Source organism: Mobula birostris, chromosome 9 (assembly GCF_030028105.1).
Source record: "Mobula birostris isolate sMobBir1 chromosome 9, sMobBir1.hap1, whole genome shotgun sequence".
Taxonomy (NCBI): domain Eukaryota; kingdom Metazoa; phylum Chordata; class Chondrichthyes; order Myliobatiformes; family Myliobatidae; genus Mobula; species Mobula birostris.
The window spans coordinates 156,231,177-156,258,048 of record NC_092378.1 but is presented as its reverse complement, the minus strand read 5'-3'; the positions used below and the strand labels follow the sequence as shown (position 1 = coordinate 156,258,048).

General features: G+C 46.3%; 2 protein-coding genes and 1 non-coding gene across 5 annotated transcripts in view; 1 reads left to right on the top strand and 2 right to left on the bottom strand.

Moving 5' to 3' along the window:
- Positions 1-1,160, top strand: part of abca3b (ATP-binding cassette, sub-family A (ABC1), member 3b) — a 112,134-nt gene extending 110,974 nt beyond the window's left edge. Inside the window, exon 30 of the mRNA XM_072269589.1 lies at positions 954-1,160. Within this exon, the coding sequence (XP_072125690.1) occupies positions 954-1,076 (123 nt within the window). The 3' untranslated portion in view covers positions 1,077-1,160. The remainder of the gene's footprint in view (positions 1-953) is intronic.
- Positions 1,161-7,716: 6,556 nt separating this feature from the next.
- Positions 7,717-7,849, bottom strand: LOC140203514 (U11 spliceosomal RNA). Its single transcript, XR_011887385.1, has one exon. It is a non-coding gene; the product is annotated as a U11 spliceosomal RNA (small nuclear RNA).
- A 15,314-nt stretch (positions 7,850-23,163) lies between these two features.
- Positions 23,164-26,872, bottom strand: part of anks3 (ankyrin repeat and sterile alpha motif domain containing 3) — a 47,690-nt gene continuing 43,981 nt past the window's right edge. For 2 of the 3 annotated variants that reach the window (XM_072269264.1, XM_072269266.1), the window contains 4 exons: positions 26,316-26,410; positions 25,183-25,269; positions 24,547-24,641; positions 23,164-23,763 (listed from right to left, as the gene is read on the bottom strand). In XM_072269264.1, coding sequence (XP_072125365.1) covers positions 24,550-24,641; positions 25,183-25,269; positions 26,316-26,410 — 274 coding nt within the window. In that variant the 3' untranslated portion in view covers positions 23,164-23,763; positions 24,547-24,549. The remainder of the gene's footprint in view (positions 23,764-24,546; positions 24,642-25,182; positions 25,270-26,315; positions 26,411-26,872) is intronic. The other variant, XM_072269265.1, reaches the window with a different exon arrangement.

The following is a 26,872-nucleotide window of genomic DNA, read 5'->3' as shown; positions in this document are numbered from 1 at the left end:
TTCATCCTTCTCCACATCCTCTTTGTAAATCCATGGTCTGCAAAGAGGTGGGTGACCACCTCGCTTCACCGTAGCCGTCCCAGCGGCAGGGTGGGTTGGGGACGATGGTTTGTCTGTACAGGGAGGAAGTCCGGGCAGATTGGACTCGTTAGCTGTGGTTGGCAGCTCATCTAGGAGAAGGAAAACTCTGATCTTAAACCTCTGCTGACTTCTAGGTATGCCCACTCACGGGGAAGGCTTTGCAAGTTAAGCCTGAGGAAAGATCCAGAGCTGGGACCCCTACATTGTCTGGCAACTCCTGTGATGCCGCTGATACCAAACTGTATCGGTCTCTGCCGCTCCTTTGGGTTCTTCAGCTGCGTGGAGAGGGGGAGCCTGGTGCACGGACAACAGCTTGTACTGCCCTGACTTGCACATAGCTAGGATGTGATACCCATGGTCGACCCAATCGACAGGAAGGATGTGACAAGGAGAGGTCTCCTTCCCACAGTCAGGAGCGAGGGTCAGTCTAGCCCTGAGTCCAGGCTGGGTAGGGGCTTATCACAAGATACCCTGGGACTTTACTTAAGAGGCATCAGTTACTGGGCTGGGTTGATGGGAGACAGTGATGGCACAGACTGGTTACAATTCTTGCCTTGCTGACCCCATGGGGGTGAGTGGTCCTGCTAGCATGACACTACTCCAGCTTGGCCCGTTCCAAAGATCAGAGATCAATTCCGATGCCATCTGTAAGGAGTTTTTGTATGTCCTCCACGTGACTCTGTATGGGTTTCGTCCAGCTGTTCCTGATTCCTCATACATTCCAAAGATAAATGGGTTTGTAGGTTAATTGTCCTGTGATTAGGCTAGGGTTAAATCTGCGGGTCTGTCCCATGCTGTATCTCGAAGTAAACAAATAGATAACTAGACAGATAAACAAATAAACAAACAAACCAGCTTTGTGTTGTGTGCAGATCTTCGGCACGTTGGAAGGAGCCCGGGGGAAGTACAGCATCAAGCATTACTCGGTCAGCCAGATCTCCCTGGAGCAGGTATTTCTTGGCTTTGCTCAATTCCAGACCCAGACGGACCAGTGAAGGAGGCCACAGTGATCATCCTGGATGTCCCAACAGCTGCAGCAGCCTGTGTGGGGACAAGGACCGAACTAATGAAGACTTTTATACACAATTGGAGTCCAGGACGGAGATAACTGGGGGGGGGGGTGGGGGGGGGGGAGGCGTCTAAAATGAAATATCCATAGTAAAGTTAATACTTAACTTGAAAGGACCACGGTGTGCTGGGGCCAGCAGGACATTGTGTCTGTTCCTTGCTGAGGAAGGTCACGGCTAAGAGACGATGTGCCGCCATTGAGAGAGTCCAGGGTAGGTTCACAGGGATTATCCTGGGAATGAAAGGGTTAACATATAAGGAGCTTTTGATGGCTTTGGGCCTGTACTCACTGGAGTTTAGAAGAATGAAGTGAGGTCTTATTGAAACCTAGTGAAAGGCCTAGATAGCGTGGATGTGTGGAGGATGTTTCATACAGTGGAGACCAGAGGGCACAGCCTCAGAATTGAGAGGTTGTCCCTTCAGAACAGAGATGAGGAGGAATTTCTCCAGTCAGTGGGTGGGGAATCTGGAATTCACTGCCACATATGGCTGTGGAGGCCAAGTCTTCAGGTGTATTTAAGGCTGATGTTAGTAAAGTTATGGGGAGAGGGCAGGAGAACGAGCCCCTCCACTCCGTCCGCCACAACAGACAGGATCTCCCGGTTGCCACCCACTTCAACTCTGCTTCCCACTCCCATTCAGATATGTCCATACATGGCCTCCTGAACTGCCATGATGAGGCTAAACTCAGGTTGGAGGAGCAACACCTCATATACTGTCTAGGTAGTTTCCAGCCCCTTGGTATGAACATAGAATTCTCCAGCTTCCAGTAATTCCCTCCCCCTCTGTTCCCCTATCCCTATGTCACTCTGCCCCCCCTCCCCCAGCTGCCTATCACCTCCCTCATGGTTCCGCCTCCTTCTACTACCCATTGTGTTTTCCCCTATTCCTTCTTCACCTTTCCTGCCTATCACCTCCCTGCCTCTCCTTCCCCACCCCTTTATCTTTCCCTTTACTGGTTTTTCACCTGGCACCTACCAGCCTTCTCCTTCCCACCCTCCCCCACCTTCTTTATAGGGCCTCTGCCCCTTCCCTCTTCAGTCCTGACGAAGGGTTCCAGCCCGAAACATCGACCGATCTTTTCCACGGATGCTGCCCGACCTGCTGAATTCCTCCAGCGTGTTGTGAGTGTTGAATGGGCATCATATATCAGCCACGATGGAATGGCGGAGCCGAGGCTGACTGGTGCAATTCCGCTGCTATGCCTTATGCTCCCAATTCTCCAACTAAGATGAAGTTTGCATTTTGAAACAGTCAGCTGTGGATTTTTGCATTTTAAAACACGGTTAGATGTTGTCAGTGGAGGTGGGACCAGGGACAGTCTGTGCTCTGAATATCACACCATCCTGGGGCTGGTCACGATGTTCCGGGCTGGAGGTACTTGAACATTTTTAAGTGCAATATTAATTCACTGAAGCTTTTGGGCTTCAGTACAGGTTGATGTCTGAATTAAATAATGAAGACTCCTTGAACACTTACCTCTGTTCCAGATTTACCTGGGCTCTTAGTGTGTGCAAGATTACAGCTCAAGGTGTCGGAGTTCAATTCCGGGCTTTTCTGTAAGAAGTCCGTGGAATGCCTGGGTTTCCTTCGGGTGCTCTGGTTTCCTCCTACAGTCCAGAAACGTAATTGGTCATTGTAAATTGTCATGTGATGAGGCTGGTGTTGGATCGGTGCGTTGCTGGGCAGTGTGGCTCGAAGAGGAGGACTGTGGGGGCCTGCACTGTGCTACGTCTCTGAATAAATACTTGCATACTGTACAGACAGAACAAACGCAGACCCCCGCAGCCGTGATTCACTCGGTGCGTTACAGTGCAGACAAATCAAACACAGACTCCCGCGGCCGCAATTCACTAGGTGCGTTACTGTACATACAGAACAAACGCAGACTCCCATGGCCGTGATTCACTCGGTGCGTTACTGAACATACAGAGCAAACGCAGACTCCCACGGCCGCGATTCATGTGAGGTACGTTAGTTGATACATGTGAGAATAATACACAATTTAATGTAATTTTCTTTCACACCCAATGTATGAGAAATCTGACAGGCAAGAATTGGCACCAAATTAAGGAAGGAAGAAGGAAGCACAGATTGTCCATAAAGTGGATGAAAATATAATCTACTAGCCATACTTAATTGTCAGCTGTTGGCCGTTCCAGATGTGTTCCTGTGTTCCCAGTGTGGCTTCTGACGCTTGGCGTCCTCACTCACTGAGACAGGCGGGACCAACTCTTCTCTGGATACGGACACCCACCCAGTCAAAGTGCTAAACTGGAAGGTTGGTGGGGGGCTGGAATATCCTGGGGGCTTCAAAAGTAATGCAGAGATGTGTCTTGCTGCTGACAGTACTGAAGTTTGAAAACTATTGTGCACTGCAATGCTGCTGAATGTGTATCTCTGATTTCCTCTGAGAATTGGTGTCTCTTTATTATGTTGAACCTGTGTTTTTAACTGTAAAGGGGTGTGGTTACTGAGCAAATTAATTAATCTTTGGTTTAATGGTCTGATTTAAAATCCTACCAATGGGAATTTTGTTAATTAGTTTGATCAGGAAACTGTCAAGTGTAATATCTCAATTTATTTTTTTTTATTAAGTGCAATTGTGAACAATAGCCAGATCAGAAATGCTGATCAAGTCAATTAGTTCTCAAAGAGAACTCTGATAGGCCAATCAGATGGTTCACTGCTGCTCAGCGATAGAACAGGCACAAGGGTGGCTATCCCCGTACCCCAGAAACACACCTGAGCAGTGTGGCGGAGGTATGTGCTATGCATGACCTGATCTAAAACTATAGAAACGACAGCACAGAAACAGGCCTTTTGGCCCTTCTTGGCTGTGCCGAACCATTTTCTGCCTAGTCCCACTGACCTGCACACGGACCATATCCCTCCATACACCTCCCATCCATGTATCTGTCCAATTTATTCTTAAGTGTTAAAAAAGAACCCGCATTTACCACCTCGTCTGGCAGCTCATTCCATACTCCCACCACTCTCTGTGTGAAGAAGCCCCCCCCCTAATGTTCCCTTTAAACTTTCCCCCCCTCACCCTTAACCCATGTCCTCTGGTTTTTTTCTCCCCTCGCCTCAGTGGAAAAAGCCTGCTTGCATTCACTCTATCTATACCCATCAGAATTTTATATACCTCTATCAAATCTCCCCTCATTCTTCTATGCTCCAGGGAATGAAGTCCCAACCTATTCAACCTTTCTCTGTAACTGAGTTTCTCAAGTCCCGGCAACATCCTTGTAAACCTTCTCTGCACTCTTTCAAACTTATAAATATCCTTCCTGTAATTTGGTGACCAAAACTGAACACAATACTCCAGATTCGGCCTCACCAATGCCTTATACAACCTCATCATAACATTCCAGATCTTATATGCAATACTTTGATTAATAAAAGCCAATGTACCAAAAGCTCTCTTTACAACCCTATCTACCTGTGACGCCACTTTTAGGGAATTTTGTACCTGTATTCCCAGATCCCTCTGTTCCACTGCACTCCTCAGTGCCTTACCATTAACCCTGTATGTTCTACGTTGGTTTGTCCTTCCAACGTGCAATACCTCACACTTGTCTGTCTTAAACTCCATCTGCCATTTTTCAGCCCATTTTTCCAGCTGGTCCAAGTCCCTCTGCAGGCTCTGAAAACCTTCCTCACTGTCTACTACACCTCCAATCTTTCTATCATCAGCAAATTTGCTGATCCAGTTTACCACATTATCATCCAGATCATTGATATAGATGACAAATAACAATGGACCCAGCACTGATCCCTGTGGCACACCACTAGTCACAGGCCTCCACTCGGAGAAGCAATTCTCTACTACCACTCTCTGGCTTCTTCCATTGAGCCAATGTGTAATCCAATTTACCACCTCTCCATGTATACCTAGCGACTGAATTTTCCTAACTAACCTCCCATGCGGGACCTTGTCAAAGGCCTTACTGAAGTCCATGTAGACAATATCCACTGCCTTCCCTTCATCCACTTTCCTGGTAATCTCCTCGAAAAACTCCAACAGATTGGTCAAACATGACCTACCACGCACAAAGCCATGTTGACTCTCCCTAATAAGTCCCTGTCGTGTTGACTCATAACAGATCGTGTTCACGGTGGAACAGCTTGGTCAAGGATGGGGTGATCAGCACTGATGGACAAATTATATCTCCACTACCCCTAGGAATCTTCAATTGGAAGATTCCTTCTTCAGCCCTTTACCTTCTCCACCTATCACCTCCCAGCTTCTTCCTTCATCCCTCCTTCCCCTCACTTGGTCTCAACCTTCATACTTTCCTCCTTCCCCACTCCTCCCTCCTCCCCAACCATAGTTCGGCTTCTTTCTCCCTTTCCAGTCGCAATGAAGGGTCTCGGCCAGAACATCAAGTGTTTATTCCCCTCCATAGATGTTGCCCGACCTGCTGAGTTCCTCCAGTGTTTTGTATGAGTTACTCTGGGTGACTAATGGCCTTTGGGGAATTAAATCCATGTTCTTGCCTAGTGGAGACCTCATCTGATCTCTGTTCCACAACAATCTCATTAATTCACAAACGAGAAAATCCGAGCAACACACAAAATGCTAGAGGAACGCAGCAGGCCAGGCAGCATCGACGGAAGAAAGCAGAGTTGATGATTGGGGCCGAAACTGTTTGGCAGGACTGGGGAAAAATATCTGAGGAGTAGATTTGAAAGGTGGGAGGCGATGGGCAGGCAGGCGGGCGGGCAAGGAAATAATATGAGAGAGGGACAAAGGGATGGGAAATAGTGAAGTGGGGTATTACTGGATGTTTGAGAAATCGATATTCGTGCCATCAGGAATATAAGGTGTTATAAGTGCGCTGTCGGGATGAGGCCACACTTGGGTTGGAGCAACAACACCTTGTATTCCATTTGGGTAACTTCCAACCTGATGCCATGAACATTGTTTTCTCAGATTTCCTGTAATGCCCAACACTTCACCATTTCCCATCCTTTTTCCTCTCATGTTATCTCCTTGCCCATCCATCGCCTCCCTCTGGTACTCCTCCCCCCACGCCCTTTTCTTTCTTCCATGGAATCGGAGGGCAAACTACAAATCCAGAAAAAAGATCAACAGCCACTAAAGGTGGGCCACATCCCGTGGTGATCAAAATAAACAATTTTATTTAATTACAAATAATGAACTGTCCACTGTTACTTTGCACTTTTGAATATGAAATTCCATTTTTTTATTAAATTGCCTTTCAGTAAAAGCTGAAATTTAACAATTTATAAATCAAATGTTCATCTTTTAAATTCCAAACTTTGCTTTGTGTTGTTTTTATATATAAACAATTGAAAAAATCAAATTATGATTGTAGATTATCTGCTGCTGTCGGGTCTTGAAGATAGCCAGAGACTTATTCCCAGAGCAGAAATGACGGACAGGAGAGGGCACAATTTTAACGTGATTGGAGGAAATGGGGGGGGGGGGGGAGAATGTCAGAGGTAGGTTTTTTTTACAGAGTGGTGGGTGTATGGAATACCCTGCCAGGGGTGGTAGTAGATTGAAATACATTAGGGAAACCTAATAAACTCTTAGATAGGCCCATGGACGATAGAAAAATGGAGGGCTGTGTAGGAGGGAAGGGCTTGGATTGATCTTGGAGCAGGTTAAAAGGTTGGCATAACTTTAAATGCAACTAAATTATATAAAGCACTATCCCAAAATTAATAATACAGAACATGAGTACAAAAACAATAACCAGCAGGCTCAATCTGAGGTCAGGACATATGGGGGCGCGTTCAAGGGAATTGTAAATAATTGTAACCCTTGCCAACAGACTTGGTCTACTTAAGAGACGTATACAGGTAGACTAGCACACAAGGAAAATCTGCAGATGCTGGAAATCCAAGCAGCACACACAAAATGTTGGTGAAACACAGCAGACCAGGCTGCATCTAAAGGAAGAAGTACAGTTGACGTTTCGGGCTGAGACCCTTCATCAGGACTAACTGAAAGAAGAGATAGTAAGAGATTTGAAAGGGGGAGATCTGAAATGATGGGAGAAGACAGGATGGGGAGGGATGGAGCCAAGAGCTGGACAGGTGATTGGCAAAAGGGATACGAGGCTGGAGAAGGGAGAGGATCATGGGCCGGGAGGCCTGGGGAGCGAGAAGGGGGGGGGGGGGGGAAAGAGGAGCGTCATAGGAAGATGGAGATCAGGGAAGGAGTTATATAGTCAGAGAGAGAGAGAGAGAGAAAAAGGGAAATAATAAAAAATAGTAAATAAATAAGGGACGTGTAATAAGGAGAGGGAGGGCATTAATGGAAGTTAGAGGTTCATGCCCTCAGGTTGGAGGCTACGCAGATGAAATATAAATCTGTTCCTCCAACTTGAGTGTGGCTTCATCGGAGTGTCCTCTACTGTCAAGATGAGAGTGACAGGTCGGGCCAAGACCCTTCATCAGAACTGGAAAACAAAGATGAGGAGGTGGATGAGAGGCCGAAGAGTACAAATCGTTGGGTGAAACGGGAGAGTCGCGGTGAGTGGTGGTGTGAGAATCAGGCGGAACTGGATCTATTTTTTCAAAGTGACCAATGGGGGCGCCGGGACAATCGATCACCAGCAGCCCCTCGGAACAAAAATTGTGCTTCCGAAATCTCTTGATATCGATTCCGCACAGGGAAAGCGCGAGCCTCCCCCGTGTGCCACTCACGGCAGAAACCCTTTTATCGAGAACCCGGCAGAGCCGCCGCCTGGCCGGCAGCGCTGCACCGTACACTCGGGGTGAGCACCGTGCACACCCGCGGCCGGGCCTCTCCACACACGCGTGTGACGGCGAGGGGTCAGACAGCGATGGGAATATTTACCACAAAAATACGCTGGGCTCAGCGAAAGTGAATAAACTATACAAATTGTCGCAGAGAATTTCGGGAATTAACTGGCGCGTCTGCGTCAGATACGCCAATAGGGGGCGCGGCAGAGTCTCCGCGCTTGGACTGCGGCGAAATCCAGCGAAGTATTAATAAACAGCAGAACGAACTACCGTACTACAGGTACCGCGAAATGTTGCAAACTGTTGACAGCGAAATATGCCGCTGCTAGAGCACTCAAGTTATTGCAAGGTTTTGCTCAGCAGACCTTGGACCGAAGTGGTGTTAAACTTCGATCAGTAAATACAGTAGTGTGAGTCATTACGCTTGTCTGATCGAAGCTAGCAACTTTTAACACTACCCTTGCAGGCTGTCTTTCTGCCCAAGTTTCAGGTGCGCAGGTCATCAAGGATCTTTCCAATGTGACCTTCGACGATTGAAGTTCAGTTAAACGGAAGAGAGGTGCTGATAATGTCGGTATCGCCTGCGAGGTGTGAGACAAGTAACCACATAACAATTACAGCACGGAAACAGGCCATCTCGGCCCTTCTAGTCCGTGCCGATCGCTACTCTCACCTAGTACCACCGACCTGCACTCAGTCCATAACCTTCCATTCATTTCCTGTCCATATACCTATCCAATTTAACTTTAAATGACAACATCGAACCTGCCTCAGCCACTTCTGCTGGAAGCTCGTTCCACACAGCCACCACTCTCTGAGTAAAGAAGTTCCCCCTCATGTTACCAGTGTCGGCGCCAGAGATTTTTTCTTGCTGGTGCTACGGAGGGGCTGAATGATTCAGTGATGGTGCTGAGGGATGCACTGTACGGTGTTACGTACCCCGTAACTGGGTTGCCAAACCAGCAGAAATGGATCACTCAGTTGGAGTCTGGATTACGAGAACTAAGAAAGTTTTATTAAAGAAACAAGCAACACAGTACTCTAATCAAAAGGATAATAAATGCAACAGTTCAGCAATGATAAACACACATGTGCACAGAATTAAGATAACAGGATTAATCAAGCTCTATCGTTGTCTAGGGGTAAATGACCAGTTTCAAAGTGACGCAACGTTCAGTTCAATTTAGTTCAGTTCAGTTCGCAGTAATCGCTGCCGTGGCGATGGACAGTGGGGGGGAAGGAGAGAGAGAGCAAAACGAATTAATATTCAAGGCTTCCAGACAGACCTTCACAGTCAGCTTTCGGGCGAGTCCTTTGTGATGTCCTCTGAGGTCACCGACCGTGACCCCTCCGTTTCCAGATACGAATCGTTTCCCTGCGGTGAACCTGGCACCCAGGCAAGGGTGGACACACACCAGGTCCCCGCCGATCGTGCCTTTCCACCCTGTGCGTCTATGGCCCGGTACTTCCCACCGACTTGTGACAGACACACTGCTTCCAGGGTCTCGTTACCTCGGGTGTCCTGTGTGTGTCGCCTTAGCGAACCTGTCCCTGTTTATCCCCCTGCTGGGGTATCGCCTGTCCATCACTTCAAACAGTTCAGGGTTCAAAGGGTGAGCCGCTCTTGACAACTCTCCTTCCTTCATTAACATCTCCAAATGCTGCTCCATTGTTTTCCTTATCTCTCTCTCTCCTGAAGACAGGTGGCAGACCAACTGCTGATTCCACTGGTGCCAGCACAGGACAGCTACATCGTAACCTATGTGTATTCTTGTCACAACGGTAATACGTATTCGTAAGGCCAGACGCGTGGCGTTAAAAAGTCAGTTTCAAGCATTATGTGCCTACTACAAATGCCTCCGTTGATTCACAAGCAATAGCAATTGATAGATCTAATATAGAAGTGAACTGTTACAGTGTCAACGGCATCGGAGACAACCTGGGCTACACGGAGCATCAACAAAAAAACAAACAGAGCATCCGAGCAACAGCGGACAACGTGAATCACGCACCGATCCCGCAATTAGTGTCAAATGCGTGTTTTTCAACTGAAAAACACAACACCAACCCACTGCTATTCGCATTGCCAAATGATACACCGTTATTAAGGCAAACAACAGATGCAAGGCTTTACCAGGAGTTGGACAAGTCGCACACTGACCGTGCAATACCTCAATTAATTCGGCTATTGAACTTAAAACAAACATCAACAGAATCACCGCTTGGAAGTCTAAGCAAAACCAGTAGGCTTAACAGCAGTAAATGTAATATTTTAGGATTTGCAGGAAACATAAGGACCATAGAGTATCAACCACAAAATATTAATAATAATCATTAGTCTTGGCCCAAATTTTTAAAAAATACAACTGCACTCACCATTGATGTTTTCAGAGAAGCACAATCCGTCTGTTGTTGTGATTGGTGGCGAAAGCATCAATGATTTTCTGGATGTCATTCACTGTCTGTCCTTGCTTTTGTTTTGTTTCCAGCAGATGCCAAACCTGATGTAGCTCTGCAGTCAGGTTCACTTCAGTCACTCCATAGTACTGGGCCATTGGCCAAAGACAATTCTTGTCTAGGAAGAACTTGTGTTTGGGACTCAATGCTGAGTCAGAACACCCCCGGTCTCAATTGAGAACCGTCTTTTCATTTCAGTCAGAAGTCTGTCTATAACTGGATAGAAACAGTGCTTGCGAAGGTCATCAGAGGATGTGACAGGTGTGTGTTCAGTTTGGGCCTCAGCAACAAAATCATGTATGCGGCGGGGTGGCTGGGCCTGTCTCCTTTCATGTGGTCTGCTCTGTATACCGGCCTTGACACACAGGTCCCTAGCTCTTGCCTGAATTTCACTCCATAATTCCTCTCCCTGTTTTGCTGAGAGTGCATCAGTAACAGACTGAACCAAGTCCACAGCGGATGAAAGCTCCAAACTGGGAGATTGTAGCTGGTCTGACATGAACTTGGTGATTCGGAATAAATCCTCAAACAGAGTGAGAAGTAAAGCAAACTGCTCGTCATTCAGTCCATTTACAGCTCTGGCCTCCGTTTTCCTTCGTGCATTTGGTTGACCCATAATATCCTGTAGTGTAGCTAGAATGGCAGGGAGTGATTCCCTTACAGCCCACAAAGCTGTATACTGCCATGCCCAGCATGTCTCTGACAATTTCTTCAACTCCTCAGGCTGTGCAGTTGATTCCAGTTCTCTCTGTTTCTTCATGAAAAGATCGTGGGCAACAGAGTTTGAAAAGAAGTTGTAAAGCAGCTGCAGAGTTTCAAAAAACTCACCTGCCCGCTTGTGGTACATTGCTCACAACATCCACTAAAACAAGGTTAAGTCTGTGAGCATGGCAGTGCCGATATAATGCCTGCGGGACCTCTTTCCTGAACCTCTCTTGTACCCCGTTATTGCACCCGGACATCACTGCCGCCCCGTCATAACACTGACCGATACACGCGTTCTTATCAATAACACACCGACCGGGCGAGTGTCTGTTCAATTCTTTTAAGGAGCGACCTTTCTGCTGGAGTGAAGTGCAAGAATTCTTCAAGCACTGTTTCGTTATTCAAATACCACACCACCACTGATATTTGCTCCTTTTTAGTCAAGTCTTTACTTTCCTTCACCATGATGGCAAAATGTCCAGCCTCCTTGATTTCTGCACTTATTTGATGTCTGACCATATCTGCCATAATACCCATAATTTCATTTTGGATATCGTGATGGTTTTTTTTGCATTTCCAGGATTGTCCTCTATTTTTTCAGCTGCAGTCTTATCAAACTTCCCAATTACAGTGAGCAGCTCAACAAAGTGTCCCCTATTGCCAGATCCATCATTCTCCCGGTGTCCTGGCTCGCAGTATAGCGCAGAGACCCAACCACTGCTCCTGGACAATCTTTGCATGTCCTTTATCAAGCATAGTTCCCAATCTGGAACCGTCTTGTTTCCTCAGTCTGAATCCGGCCCGCGCCTCCACGGTGGGTTTTGAAAGCTGCTGTCGCTGTCCGCCGGTTGCGGTAACCGGAGACTCAGAATGGAGCCCATGTCCTCCACGCAGGAAGTGCCTGCATGCGAAGCAGAACGGCATTGAATATTCAAACCAGCCACGAATAAAACTCCTTTGCTGATGGCCAGACTGTTGCGAAGGGGACTGGCGAACAGTATTCCCACTCGGCTTCATCCACCTTCTCTTCCCAATCCCGCTCCGTTTCTTCTTCCTCTCTCCTCCGCTGAACATCCGCACCGGCTCCTTTCCGCATCTCACTTCCAATTCCCACCGGCTCAGGCTGATTCCTCTTCAGACGAAACACCCTCCCACTCCTCACGCCCGCCAAAACCGTGCACGTGCCAGGCCCGCGCTCGCGTGGCATCGGTTCGTCTCGCGAGACCACGGGTCTGCGCCTGGATGGCGAGTCAGTGACGTCACCACCTTCAGTGACCTGCGATCAGCTGCACTGATCTGAGGACAGCAACGGGGGGACATTGACAACGAACCAACAAGCAGAAGTGTAGAGTGCACCTGACAGAGTTTATAACTTTATTGCTGCGTGGGTGCTATGGCAATTGGGGGCGCTGTTTCACTAGATCAACTGGAGAAACAAGCTGTATTCAAAACTATACAGAGAAAGCAAAGCAGCTGCAGTTAATTTCTTAGTGGGGCTATTGCAATTTCTGGTGGGGCTGTAGCCCCAGCTAGCACCACCTTAGCGCCTCCCCTGCATGTTACCCCCAAATTTTTGCCCTTTAACTCTCAACTCATGTCCTCTCGTTTGAATCTCCCCCACTCTCAATGGAAAAAGCCTATCCACGTCAACTCTATTTATCCCCCTCATAATTTTAAATACCTCTATCGTCCCCCCCCCCCGGCCTCCGCCTCAACCTTCTACGCTCCAAAGAATAAAGACCTAACTTGTTCAACCTTTCTCTGTAACTTAGCAGATGAAACCCAGGTAACATTCTAGTAAATCTTCTCTGTACTCTCTCAATTTTGTTGACAACTTTCCTATAATTCGGTGACCAGAACTGTACACAATACTCCAAATTTGGCCTTATCAATGCCTTGTACAATTTCAACATTACATCCCATCTCCAATACTCAATGCTCTGATTTATAAAGGCCAGCATACCAAAAGCTTTCTTCACAACCCTATCCACATGAGATTCCACCTTCAGGGAACCATGCACCATTATGAATTGACAATAAACTGGACTGGTCAAAGAACACCAAGGCTGTCTACAAGAAGGGTCAGAGCTGTCTCTATTTCCTGAGGAGACTGAGGTCCTTTACATCTGCCGGACGATGCTGAGGATGTTCTACGAGTCTGTGGTGGCCAATGCAATCATTTTTGCTGTTGTGTGCTGGGGCAGCAGGTTGAGGGTAGCAGACACCAACAGAATCAACAAACTCATTCGTAAGGCCAGTGATGTTGTGGGGATGGAACTGGACTCTCTGACGGTGGTGTCTGAAAAGAGGATGCTGTCCAAGTTGCATGCCATCTTGGACAATGTCTCCTATCCACTACATAATGTACTGGTTGGGCACAGGAGTACATTCAGCCAGAGACTCATTCCACCGAGATGCAACACAGAGCGTCATAGGAAGTCATTCCTGCCTGTGGCCATCAAACTTTACAACTCATCCCTTGGAGGGTCAGACACCTTGAGCCAATAGGCTGGTCCTGGACTTATTTCCTGGCATAATTTACATATTACTATTTAACTATTTATGGTTTATTACTATTTAATTATCTATGGTGCAACTGTAACGAAAACCAATTTCCCCCGGGATCAATAAAGTATGACTATGACTATTATTCCTAGATCCCTCTGTTCTACTGCATTCTTCAATGCCCTACCATTTACCATGTATGTCCTATTTTGATTAGTCCTACCCCAATGTAGCACATCACACTTATCAGCATTAAACTCCATTTACCATCTCTCAGCCCACTCTTCTAACTGGCCTAAAATCTCTCTGTAAGTTTTGAAAACCTACTTCATTATCCACAATGCCACCTATCTTAGTATTATCTGCATACTTACTAATCCAATTTACCACCCCATCATCCAGATCATTAATATATATGACAAACAACATTGGACCCAGTACAGATCCCTGAGGCACACCACTAGTCACCGGCCTCCAATCTGACACACAGTTATCCACCACTACCCTCTGGCGTCTCGCATCCAGCCACTGTTGAATCCATTTTACTACATCGATATTAATGCCTAACGATTGAACCTTCCTAACTAACCTTCCGTGTGGAACCTTGTCAAAGGCCTTACTGAAGTCCATATAGACAACATCCACTGCTTTACCGTCGTCAACTTTCCTAGTAACCTCTTTAAAAATTCAATAAGATTTGTCAAATATGAGCTTCCATGCACAAATCCATGTTGACTGTTCCTAATCAGACCCTGTCTATCCAGATAATTAAATATACCATCCCTAAGAATATTTTCCATTAATTTACCCACCACTGATGTCAAACTTACAGGCCGATAATTGCTAGGTTTACTCTTAGAACCTTTTTTTTAAACAGTGGAACAACATGAGCAATACACCGTCCCCGATTCTAATGACAATTGAAATATTTCTGTCAGAGCCCCTGCTATTTCCACACTAACTTCCCTCAAGGTCCTAGGGAATATCCTGTCAGGACCCAAAGACTTATCCACTTTAATTTTCCTTAAAAGCTCCAATACTTCCTCCTCTTTAATCATCATAGTTTCCATAACTACCCTTCTTGTTTCCTTTACCTTACACAATTCAATATCCTTCTCCTTAGTGAATACCGAAGAAAAGAAATCGTTCAAAATCTCCCCCATCTCTTTTGGTTCCACACATAGCCGTTCACTCTGATTCTCTAAGGGACCAATTTTATCCCTTACTATCCTTTTGCTATTAATATAACTGTAGAAACACTTTGGATTTTTTTTTTACCCTACTTGCCAAAGCAACCTTGTATCTTCTTTTAGCTTTTCTAATTTCTTTCTTAAGATTCTTTTTACATTCTTTATATTCCTCTAGCACCTCATTTACTCCAAGCTGCCTATTTTTATTGTAGATATCTCTCTTTTCCCAAACCAAATTTCCAATATCCCTTGAAAACCATGGCTCTCTCAAACTTTTAACCTTTCCTTTCAACCAAACAGGAACATAAAGATTCTATGCTCTCAATATTTCACCTTTAAATGACCTCCATTTCTCTAATACATTCTTCCCATAAAACAATTTGTCCCAATCCACTCTTTCTAAATCCTTTCGCATCTCCTTAAAGTTAGCCTTTCTTCAATCAAAAATCTCAACCCTGGGTCCAGACCTATCCTTCTCCATAATTATATTGAAACTAATAGCATTGTGATCACTGGACCCGAAGCGCTCCCCAACACATACCTCTGTCACCTGCCCTATCTCATTCCCTAACAGGAGATCCAACACTGCCCCATCTCTAGTTGGTACCTCTATGTATTGCTGAAAAAAACACATTTTACAAACTCCAAACCATCCAGCCCTTTTACAGTATGGGCTTCCCAGTCTATGTGTGGAAAATTAAAATCTCCCACAATCACAACCTTGTGCTTACTACAAATATCTGCTATCTCCTTACAAATTTGCTCCTCCAATTCTCGCTCCCCATTAGCTGGTCTATAATATACCCCTATAAGTGTTACCACACCTTTCCCAGTCCTCAATTCCATCCAAATAGCCTCCCTAGATGAGCCCTCTAATCTATCCTGCCAGAGCACCGCTGTAATATTTTCTCTGACAAGCAATGCAACACCTCCCCCTCTTATTCCTCCAACCCTATCACACCTGAAGCAATGAAATCCAGGAATATTTAGTTGCCAATCACACCCCTCCTGCAACCATGTTTCACAAATAGCTACCACATCATACTTCCAGGTATCAATCCATGCTCTAAGCTCATCCACCTTTCTTACAATGCTCCTTGCAGTAAAATAAATGCATTTAAGAAAATTTCCACCTCTTACTCTCTGTTTATCACTAACGTTGCAAACAACTTTACTATTTTCTTTTTCTCCCTTCTCCCCTACATCTGTTCCTACACTCTTGTTCCCCTCCCCCCTTGTATCTAGTTTAAATCCACCGGAGCCTCTCTAGCAAACCTACCTGCAAGAATATTTGTCCCCCTCCAGTTCAGATGCAAACAGTCCCACCAGAACAGGTCCCACCTTCCCTGGAAAACTGCCCAATTATCTATAAATCTGAAGCCCTCCCTCCTGCACCATGTCTTCAGCCACCTGTTGATCTGCGCTATCTTACTATTTCTAAACCCGCCTGCATGTGGCACTGGTAGCAATCCTGAGATTGCTGTCCTGGAGGTCCTGTCCTTTAACTTGGCGCCTAGCTCCCCAAAATCACCTTTCAGGACCTCCTCACTCTTCCTACCCACGTCATTGGTCCCTACATGGACCACAATATCTGGCTGCTCACCCTCCCTCTTGAGAATACTGAGAACTTGATCTGAGATATCGTGGACCTTGGCACCAGGGATGCAACAGACCATCCGGGATTCTCGATCTCTTCCACAGAACCCCTTATCTGTCCGCCTAACTATCGAATCCCCTATCACTACTGCCTCCTCTTTTCCCTCCTTCCCTTCTGAGCTGAAGTAGGTGATAGAACTTTCTACAGGGACACAATCGAGAGCATCCTGACTGGCTGCATCACTGCCTGGGATGGGAACTGTACTTCCCTCAATCACAGGACTCTGCAGAGAGTGGTGCGGACAGCCCAGCGCATCTGCAGTTGTGAACTTCCCATGATTCAGGACATTTACTAGGACCGGTGTGTAAAAAGGGCCCGAAGGATCATTGGGGACCCGAGTCACCCCAGCCACAATCTACTCCAGCTGCTGCCATCCGGAAAATGGTACCACAGCATAAAAGCCAGGACCACCAGGCTCCGGGACAGCTTCTTCCACCAGGCCATCAGACTGATGAACTCACTCTGACTTGAGTGTACTCTATATTACATTGACTGTTCTATTTATTATAAATTACTATGATTGCACATTTAGACGGAGACATGACGTAAAGATATAAGAAATAAAGTCAATTCAACTCTTTGGAATGGAAGAGTACAAGACTGAGGGACCATAGAACCATCGAACATTACAGCACAGAAACAGGCCTTTTGGTCCTTCTTGGCCATGCCCAACCATTTTTCTGCCTAGTCCCACTGACCTGCATCTGGACCATATCCCTGCATACACCTCTCCAAGATAGAATGAATCAGAAATAATTATTTCCATTAGTGAGGGTTGTGGGGAGCATGTCAAAATGTTGAGGGTCAGAGGACTAAAGCAGTTTGTGGAAAGGTTGTAGGGGAAACTGAGAACATGTTTCACCCAGAGTAGTGAGGATCTGAAAGCTGGCCCCCGTCATCCCCCCACATACTAGTCGTTGGTGGGTGTGAGCCTGCACAGCCATCACCTGCACACCAAGGACATTAAGCTGGGGCTGCCCTGGGGAGCATTTGGTAAGCCATTACTGTATGATTGATATCATCTGATTCGCAGTCTAAACATTGAGGAGTGGCTATGCTGCCTGTACCCAAGGGTTACAGACCCTGCACCTCACCACAAAACCCCCACAAATGGACATTCCCCCAACACAGGTGCACTGGGCAGCTCAGTGGTAGATTTACAGCGCCCGTGACCCTGGTTCAATTCTTGCTGTTCTCTGTAGGGAGTTAGCACATTCTCTCCATCACCCTGTCAATTTCCTGTGGGTGATCCAGATCCACAAGACCACAAGACAAAGGAGCAGAAGTCGGCCATTCGGCCGATTGAGTCTGCTCCACCATTTTATCATGAGCTGATCCATTCTCCCATTTAGTCCCACTCCCCCGCCCTCTCACCATAACCTTTGATGCCCTGGCTACTCAGATACCTATCAATCACTGCCTTAAATACACCCAATGACTTGGCCTCCACTGCTGCCTGTGGCAACAAATTCCATAGAATCACCATCCTTTGACTAAAAAAATTTCTTTGTATTTCTGTTCCGCATGTGTGCCCTTCAATCCTTAAGTCATGCCCTCTCGTACTAGACTCCCCCATCATGGGAAACAACTTTGCCACATCCACTCTGTCCATGCCTTTCAATATTCGAAATGTTTCTGTGAGGTCTCCCCTCATTCTTCTAAATTCCAAGGAATACAGTCCAAGAGCGGACAAACGTTCCTCAAATGTTAACCCTCTCATTCCCGGAATCATTCTAGTGAATCTTCTCTGTACCCTCTCCAACGTCAGCATATCCTTTCTTAAATAAGGAGACCAAAACTGTCCACAATACTCCAAGTGATGTCTCACCAGCGCCTTATAGAGCCTCAACATCACATCCCTGCTCCTATACTCTATTCCTCTAGAAATGAATGCCAACATTGCATTCGCCTTCTTCACTACTGACTCAACCTGGAGGTTAACTTTAACGGTATCCTGTACGAGGACTCCCAAGTCCCGTTGCATCTCAGAACTTTGAATTCTTTCCCCATTTAAATAATAGTCTGCCCGTTTATTACTTCTGCCAAAGTGCATAACCATACACCTTCCAACATTGTACTTCATTTGCCACTTCTCTGCCCATTCTTCCAATCTATCCAAGTCTCTCTGCAGACTCTCCTTTTCCTCAGCACTACCGGCCCCTCCACCTATCTTCGTATCGTCAGCAAACTTAGCCACAAAGCCATCTATTCCATAATCCAAATCATTGATGTACAATGTAAAAAGAAGCGGCTCCAACACAGACCCCTGTGGAACACCACTGGTAACCGGTAGCCAACCAGAATAGGATCCCTTTATTCCCACTCTCTGTTTCCTGTCAATCAGCCAATGCTCTATCCACGTATGTAACTTTCCTGTAATTCCATGGGCTCTTATCTTGTTAAGTAGCTCCATGTGTGGCACCTTGTCAAAGGCCTGAAAATCCAAATATACAGCATCCACTGCATCTCCCTTGTCTAGCCTACTGCTAATTTCCTCAAAAAATTGTAATAGCTTTGTCAGGCAGGATTTTCCTTTAAGGAATCCATGCTGAGTTCTGCCTATCTTGTCATATGCCTCCAGGTACTCTATAACCTCATCCTTGACAATCGACTCCAACAACTTCCCAACCACCGATGTCAAGCTAACAGGTCTATAATTTCCTTGCCCCCTTCTTAAATAGCAGAGTGACATTTACAATTTTCCAGTCCTCTGGCACCATGCCAGTATCTATCGACTTTTGAAAGATCATTGCTAATGCCACCGCAATCTCCACAGCTACTTCCTTCAGAACACGAGGGTGCATTCCATCTGGTCCAGGAGATTTATCTACTTTAGACTATTCAGCTTCCTGAGACTTTCTCTGTTGTAATTGTGACTGCGCACACTTCTCTTCCCTGCCACCCTTGAGTGTCCGGTATACTGCTGATGTCTTCCTTAGTGAAGACTGATGCAAAATACTCGTTCAGTTCCTCTGCCATCTCCTTATCTCCCATTACAATTTCTCCAGCATCATTTTCTATTGGTCCTATATCTACTCTCACCTGTCTTTTACTCTTTATATACTTGAAAAAGCTTTTAGTATCCTCTTTGATATTATTTGCTAGCTTCCTTTCATAGTTAATCTTTTCCCTCTTAATGACCTTCTTGGTTTCCTTTTGTAAGGTTTTAAAAACTTCCCAATCCTCTGTCTTTCCACTAATTTTTGCTTCCTTGTATGCCCTCTCCTTTGCTTTAACTTTGGCTTTGACTTCTCTTGTCAACCACGGTTGCATCCTTTTTCCACTCGAAAATTTCTTCTTTTTTGGAATATACCTGTCTTGCACCTTCCTCATTTCTCGCATGAACTCCAGCCACTGCTGCTCTGCTGTTTTTCCCGCCAGTGTCCCTTACCAGTCAACTTTGGCCAGTTCCTCTCTCACGCCACTGTAATTTCCTTTACTCCACTGAAATACCGACACATCAGATTTCAGCTTCTCTTTTTCAAATTTCACAGTGAACTCAATCATGTTATGATCACTGCCTCCTAAGGGTTCCTTCATCTCAATCTCTCTAATCACCTCTGGTTCATTACACAATATCCAATCCAGTACAGCCGATCCCCTAGTGGGCTCAACAACAAGCTGTTCTAAAAAGCCATCTCGCAGACATTCTACAAATTCTCTGTCTTGAGATCCAGTGCCGACCTGATTTTCCCAATCCACTCGCATGTTAAAATCCCCCACAATTATCATAACACTGCCCTTCTGACAAGCCTTTTCTATTTCCAGTTGTAATTTGTAGTCCACATCCCTGCAGCTGTTTGGAGGCCTATAAATAACTGCCATCAGGGTCCTTTTACCCCTGCTATTCCTTAGCTCACCCATAAAGTTTCTGCACATTCCTATCCTCTATCACCTCTTTCTAATGATTTAATATCATTTCTTACCAATAAAGCCACACCTCCCCCTCTGCCTACCTTCCTAACCTTCCGATACACCGTGTATCCTTGGACGTTCAGCTCCCAGAGACATGCATCCTTTAGCCAGGTCTCAGTGATGGCCACAATATCATAGCTGTCGATCTGTAGCTGTACAAGATCATCCACCTTATTCCTTACGCTGCGTGCATTTAAGTACAACACCTTAAGACCCAGTATTTGATACATTTTGCTTTGATTTCACTGCAACTTTATTGCACTGCAACTCATCCCAATGGCTACAAATTTGCCCCATCACCTGCCTGTCTTTCCTGACATCTTTACTGCTCACTATCTTAGATTTATTTCTGTTTTCCCCTTCCTCCGCTCTGTCATTCCGGTTCCCATCCCCCGGCCAAATTAGTTTAAACCCTCCCTAACAGCTCTATTAAACTTTCCCGCCGGGATATTGGTCCCCTTCGGCTTCAGGTGTAACCTGTCCTTTTTGAACAGGTCATACTTCCCCCAGAAGAGATCCCAATTATCCAAGAATCTGAAGCCCTGCCCCCTACACCAGTCTCTCAGCCACACATTCATCTGCCTGATCCGACTATTTTTGCCCTCGCGAGCACGTGGCACAGGTAGCAATCCCGAGATTACTACCCTGGAGGTCCTGCTTCTCAGCTTCCTTCCTAACTCCTGGAAATCTCTCTTCAGGACCTCCTCCTTTGTCCTATCTATGTCATTGGTACCAACATGTACCAAGACAACTGGCTGCTCACCCTCCCCCTTCAGAATATTCAGGACCCGATCCGTGACATCCCGTACCCTGGCACCTGGGAGGCAACACACCATGCGGGTATCTCTATCAGGCTCACAGAATCTCCTGTATGTTCCCCTGACTATGGAATCCCCCACGACTTCCGCATTTCTCTCCTCCCTCCTTCTCTCCTGCACAACAGCGCCAGGCTCAGTGCCAGAGACCCAGTCACCGTGGGCGTCCCCTGTCAGGTCATCCCTCTCAACAGCATCCAGAACAAGATATTTGTTGCTGAGGGGGACAGCCACAGGTGTGCTCTCCACTGTCAAGGCATTTCCCTTCCCTCTCTTGACAGTGACCCAGTTTTCTGACCCCTGTAGCCTAGGGATGACTACCTTCCTGTAGCTCATGTCTATCACCTCTTCACTTTCCCTGATAAGCAGTAGGTCATCAAGCTATAGCTCCAGGTCCCTAACACGGTCTCTGAGGAGCTGCATCTCGGTGCACCTGGCGCAGATGTGGCCATCAGGGAGGCTGGAGGTCTCCCAGGATTCCCACATCTGACTCCCTGAACAAAGCACTAACCCTGCAAGCATGCTATCTAATTCTATAGGAATGAAACAGGAAAAATAAGTCTACTCACCCACTTACCTCGCCAAACAGACGAACTTTTTAAACCGTTAGCTCGTACCGTTAGCTGTGAGAGCCCTGTTGTTCCTGTCTGTCCGGGCCAATTCTCTAAAGGGGGGGGGGGAGAGAAAAAAAAGAGTTGGCGCTTCGGTCTCGCCTCTTCCCGTTTACCGCTGAAGCCCATTGAAGCCAAAGCCCTACACTCTGCTCCCACTCACTTCACTGCCCGCTGTATAGGGTGGTCTCCTTTTTAAACTCTCCGCGTAGTCCTGTTGACGTCACGCGCCTGCGCAGTCTCGCCCTTCTTGCACTCGAAGAAGTTTTTTAAAAAACTGCCTTCCTTCAGAATTCAGCTCCCACGATGCTCTGTAGTCCCAATCCAAAAGGGAGTTTTGGATTGGGACTACCTCCCACAATAGGGAGTTAGTACATTCTCTCCATCACCCTGTGGGTGATCCAGATTCCTCCCACAATCTGAAGACCTGTGGCATGCTTGCCCCCTCATCAGATGAGGCATCGAGTGCAACAGTTAGGATGTCATGTTACAGATGTAACAACATAAAAGCCAAAGAGTGGGCAGATAATGGAGCAAAAATTAGTGGGATGTGAGAGGGTTGGGAAGCTTTTAAAAAACAACAGAAGGCAACGAAAAAAGTCATAAAGAAGGAAAAGATGGAATATGAAAGTTAGCTAGCCAATAATATTAAAGGGGATACCAAAAGTTTCTTCAGATACACGCAGTGTAAAAGAGAGGCAAGAGTGGATATCAGACCGCTGGAAAACAATGCTGGAGATGAAATATCAGAGCAGACTCGATAGGCCAAATGGCCTAATTCTGCTCCTCTATTCTGTCTCTGTACAGGAGACAGGTTCAGGTCAGTGACACTTGCAGGCTGCCCCCAGCACATCCTTGGGCTGTTGGTCGTTGACACAAATACAACATTTCATTGTCTGTTTTCGTGTTCAGATGTACACGACAATAAAACTCGTAATATTATGTTGATGTGTTGCAATGACTTCATGTATTGTGTTTGAACAATCTCTGTGACCCCCACCAACCATCAGCCAGGAGGCACCACAGCATTAGGAAGACCTGTTAGGGTGGGAAACAACTTCCTCCCCCGGGCTGTGAGAATACTGAACTCCCTGCCACCACCCAGGCCTCATCACATATAAAGCACCAGTAAAGTTATACTGTTTACTTTTCAACTTGTATCATAAATGCATTTTATTAATTGTTAATTTACTTGTGTTGTGTATGTGAGTTATGCACCTTGGTGCTGAGGACTGTTGTTTCATTTGGCAGTATACGTGTGTACAGTTGAATGACAATAAACTGAACTTGAACTGATTTTATATATTGAATGTGGATTTCATATATTCTGCTTGAAATCAAAGTTCTCCAATAAAACCAAGGAAGCCTGGAATGCAAGTGCCTTGCAGCTATACACACAGAATACCCTGCTTCAGTCATACAGAACTCGTTTATTCAGAATTGAGTGATTTCTGCACACTTTGTGACATTAGATACCAAGACACAGTTGACTGGCCCAGGTAACGTTCCCTGGAATGTCACAGTTCATTATTCGATGTGTTTGATGGGTCTTGGTCTTGATGGGTATCAGTCTGTGTGTAGTGTTTCAAGTTAACCCCCAACACCATTAGCTGCCCTGACTGTTTAAGCTTCCAGCAGAGATATTCTTCAGTACGTTTATACGTCAGTATGGAATCCGGCAACTGGCTGCTCTGAGCCTGCACCCTATCGGAAACTCCTGAGGGGTGGCCATTGCAGTGTGCACCAGCCAAAAGGGCGGGACTCATGCCATCTCCAGGGCCTGTGGTGAAGAGAGCTGCCTGCCATCTCCCCTTCCTCTATGCTGCATCACAGGAGCTGCGCCCAGTCCTGTTCGTCACCAGCTGGGCCAGAACCTGGCTGCCTCGCTCTTCCGTGTTGTCCTGCGGTCTGGATCGAGCAAGGGAAGGCTGCTTTTCTTCAGGGTGGCACCTCACCCTCCGTCGTCAGCTAATACTGGATTCTGTGAATCCCTCGGCAAACCAACAGTGAAGCATCTGAACAAGAGAGAAACGAGGGTTAGCTACCAGTAGACTGAGATGGGGCAGGAGTTAGGCACAGCTGGACAACAGACCCCAAGAGGGAGGAGCAAACAGGCATGTCTAACCGATCTTATAGAGGTTTTCAGGGAGGTTATCAGGAAAGGTAGTAGCCATTGTCTACATGGGAGGCTGGTTCAGTTGCTTGGCATTCAAGATGAGGTAGTCAATTAGATCAGACATTGGCTTTGCGGGAGAAGTCAGGGAGTGGTAGTAGAGGATTACCTCTCTGATTGGATGCCTGGGACTAGTGGAGTGCTGCAGGAATCGGTGCTGGGTCTGTCGTCATTTGTCATCTATATTAATGATCTGGATGGTAATGTTGTAAACTGGATTGGCAAACTTACAGATGACACCAAGTTTGGGGGCACAGTGGACAGCGAGGAAAACTATCAAAACTTGTCGTGGGACCTGGACCAGCTAGTGAAATGGGCTGAAAAATGGCAAATGGAATTTAATGCAGACAATTGTTGTACCTTGAGAGGACAAAGCAGGGTAGGATGTACATGGTGAGTGGTAGGGCGTAGAGGAGTGTGGTAGAACAGAGTGATCTGGGAATATAGATTCCCAAGTCCTTGAAAATGACATCACAGGTCGAGGAACATTTAAGAGAAGTTTGGTTAAGTACATGGATGGGGAGGGGGTGGGTATGAACAGCTCTGGTCTAGGTATAGGACAATGGGACTAGGAGGGCCGAAGGGCCTGTTTTGTACTGTAGTGCTCTATGACACCATGACCCACCTGTCAGAGATCGGCATTCTGAGCCCACACTGTCCTCTTCTTGTCTGCCTTCAGCAAATTTTCCAGATTCCGTTCAACTCTTCGTACCACTTTCCCTAGAACCATAAACACGGTGTCAGGCTCTACTCTTATCACCAGACCACCTGTGGCACAGAGGAAGCCCTGGAAAGCCTTGCTGTTCCAGAAACTCTGACCAAGACCAGGAGAGCTTCCCACCCTCAGTCCACAGTCCTACAGATCCAAGCATCTCTCAAACTGAATGTGGGGTCCCCCCACCTTTACCCCCTGGGTATGGTCTGCAAAGCCAGTAAAGTGCAATTGGTTTATTATTGTCACACATACGGATGTACAGTGAAAAACCTGTCTTGCATACTGCTCATACAGATCTTAGAACCTAGAAGAATGCAGATCATCGAGGTAGAACATGAAGAGAACAGAATGCAAAATAAAGTGTCACAGCTACAAATGGTCTGGAGTTTGAGAATCTGGAAAGGTGGAGGAATTGGGGATGAACCAAAGCACATTCCATCCATGGACACACTCCCAGAGCACTGTCCTCACGATGGCCCCAACACACGAGATCGCTGTACTCTGTCACACACACAGACAGACCCTCTCCCCGAGCCTGCTGCTCACCCATTTCCAGTGTGTGTTTCTCCAGGGTTGTGCTGAGCTCCTGTATGCTCAGGGATCCCAGAACAGATTTCCAATCAGCCAGGCCTTCTAGAAAGAGAACAAAGCTTGTTAATAGCACTCTGGTCATATAAACCTCCAAAATCAAAAAATGTTCATTGTCCCAAGGCAGCCAACAAACCCAGCCTTTTGCATCAGAGAAGAGCATTAATAGAGCACTGACCATCTACCAGTGCTTTACTCAGACCCCCTTCCCTCTCCCAGACAGTGTTTCACTCTCCCTTCTACCCAATGGCGTCTTGTCTGCCCCATTCCTAATGACGGCTCAATTGCACCTCACCCCTCTGCTCCTGATTCAGGGTGAGATTTACCAACTGAATCTCACCTCCGCATTTCATGATCAAGGATGAAGTTCACCAACAGAATACCTCATTTTCTGTCTTCCTCAGGCCCACACTTGAAAACAGAACATTGGGGGCACAAAGGACCAGTCATCAAGACATTCCCTGGACACTGCCATCTCTCACCCCTCAGTGTGGAAAAAGCTGCAGAAATGTGCAAACTCAGCCAGTTCCATCATGGGCACTAGCCTCCCAGGATTGAGGACACTTTCAAAAGGCGATTCCTCAAAAACACGACTTCCATCGTTATGAACCCCATCACCCGGATCCTGCCCTCTTCTCATTGCTACCACCAGGGCGGAGGTACAGGAGCCTGAAGACACACACTCAATATTTCAGCAACAGCTTCTTCCCCTCATTTCTGAATGGACGCTGAATCCAAGTACACTACCTCAATATTTTAAACTTTTTTTTGCTCTCTTTTTGCACTACTTAATTTTTAAAAATATATATTTTTAACGTAATTTATAGTTTAATAATGTCGATGGGAGTAGGCAGTTTGAACGGTTCTGGCTTGGACTAGATGGGCCAAGGGGCCTGTACCATGTATTACAGTGCACTGCTGGCACAAAACAACACATCACATGCCAGTCAGATTAAACCTGATCCTCTCAGCATTTACACACAGAATGGCCGGGGCTCCTGGACTGAACTGCTGGGTTCCACAGACGGCAGTGCAGTTAGCTGTAGTGATACGATGTGAGTGAGCAACATCACATCACAGTGGGACCTCACCTTCCTCTGTGCTTTGTGTCACCTTCTGAATCTCTTCCTTTTCCCACTGTCCACTCCCCTCCGTGAATCTGTTCAGTAGTTCAGTCTGGTAGGCTCTGGAAGTAGAGGTTAAAATTTAACGTATTTTCAAAAGGCCATGCTTCATAAAAGGAGGTATCCATCATTAAGGACCCACCTCACACAGGACATGGCCTCTTCTCACTGCTACCATCAGGCAAGAGGTGCAGGAGCCTAAAGTCACACTATGTTTCAGGAACAGCTATTCGATTTCTGAATGGACAAAGAACCTATGTTCATTACCTCACTATGTTTTTCCGTTCTTTTGCTTTCTTCTTGCGCTAACTTATTTTTATAAATGTTTCATAATGTAATTTATAGATTTTTAAATAAATTATGTGTTGCAAAGTACTGCCACCATACAGCAACATATTTCACAACACAGGCCAATTATATTAAACCTGATGTGAAGCCATTATCTACAGATTAAAGATTAGCTTTATTTGTCACATGTACATCGAGACATACAGTGAAATGCGTCAATAACCAACACAGTCTGA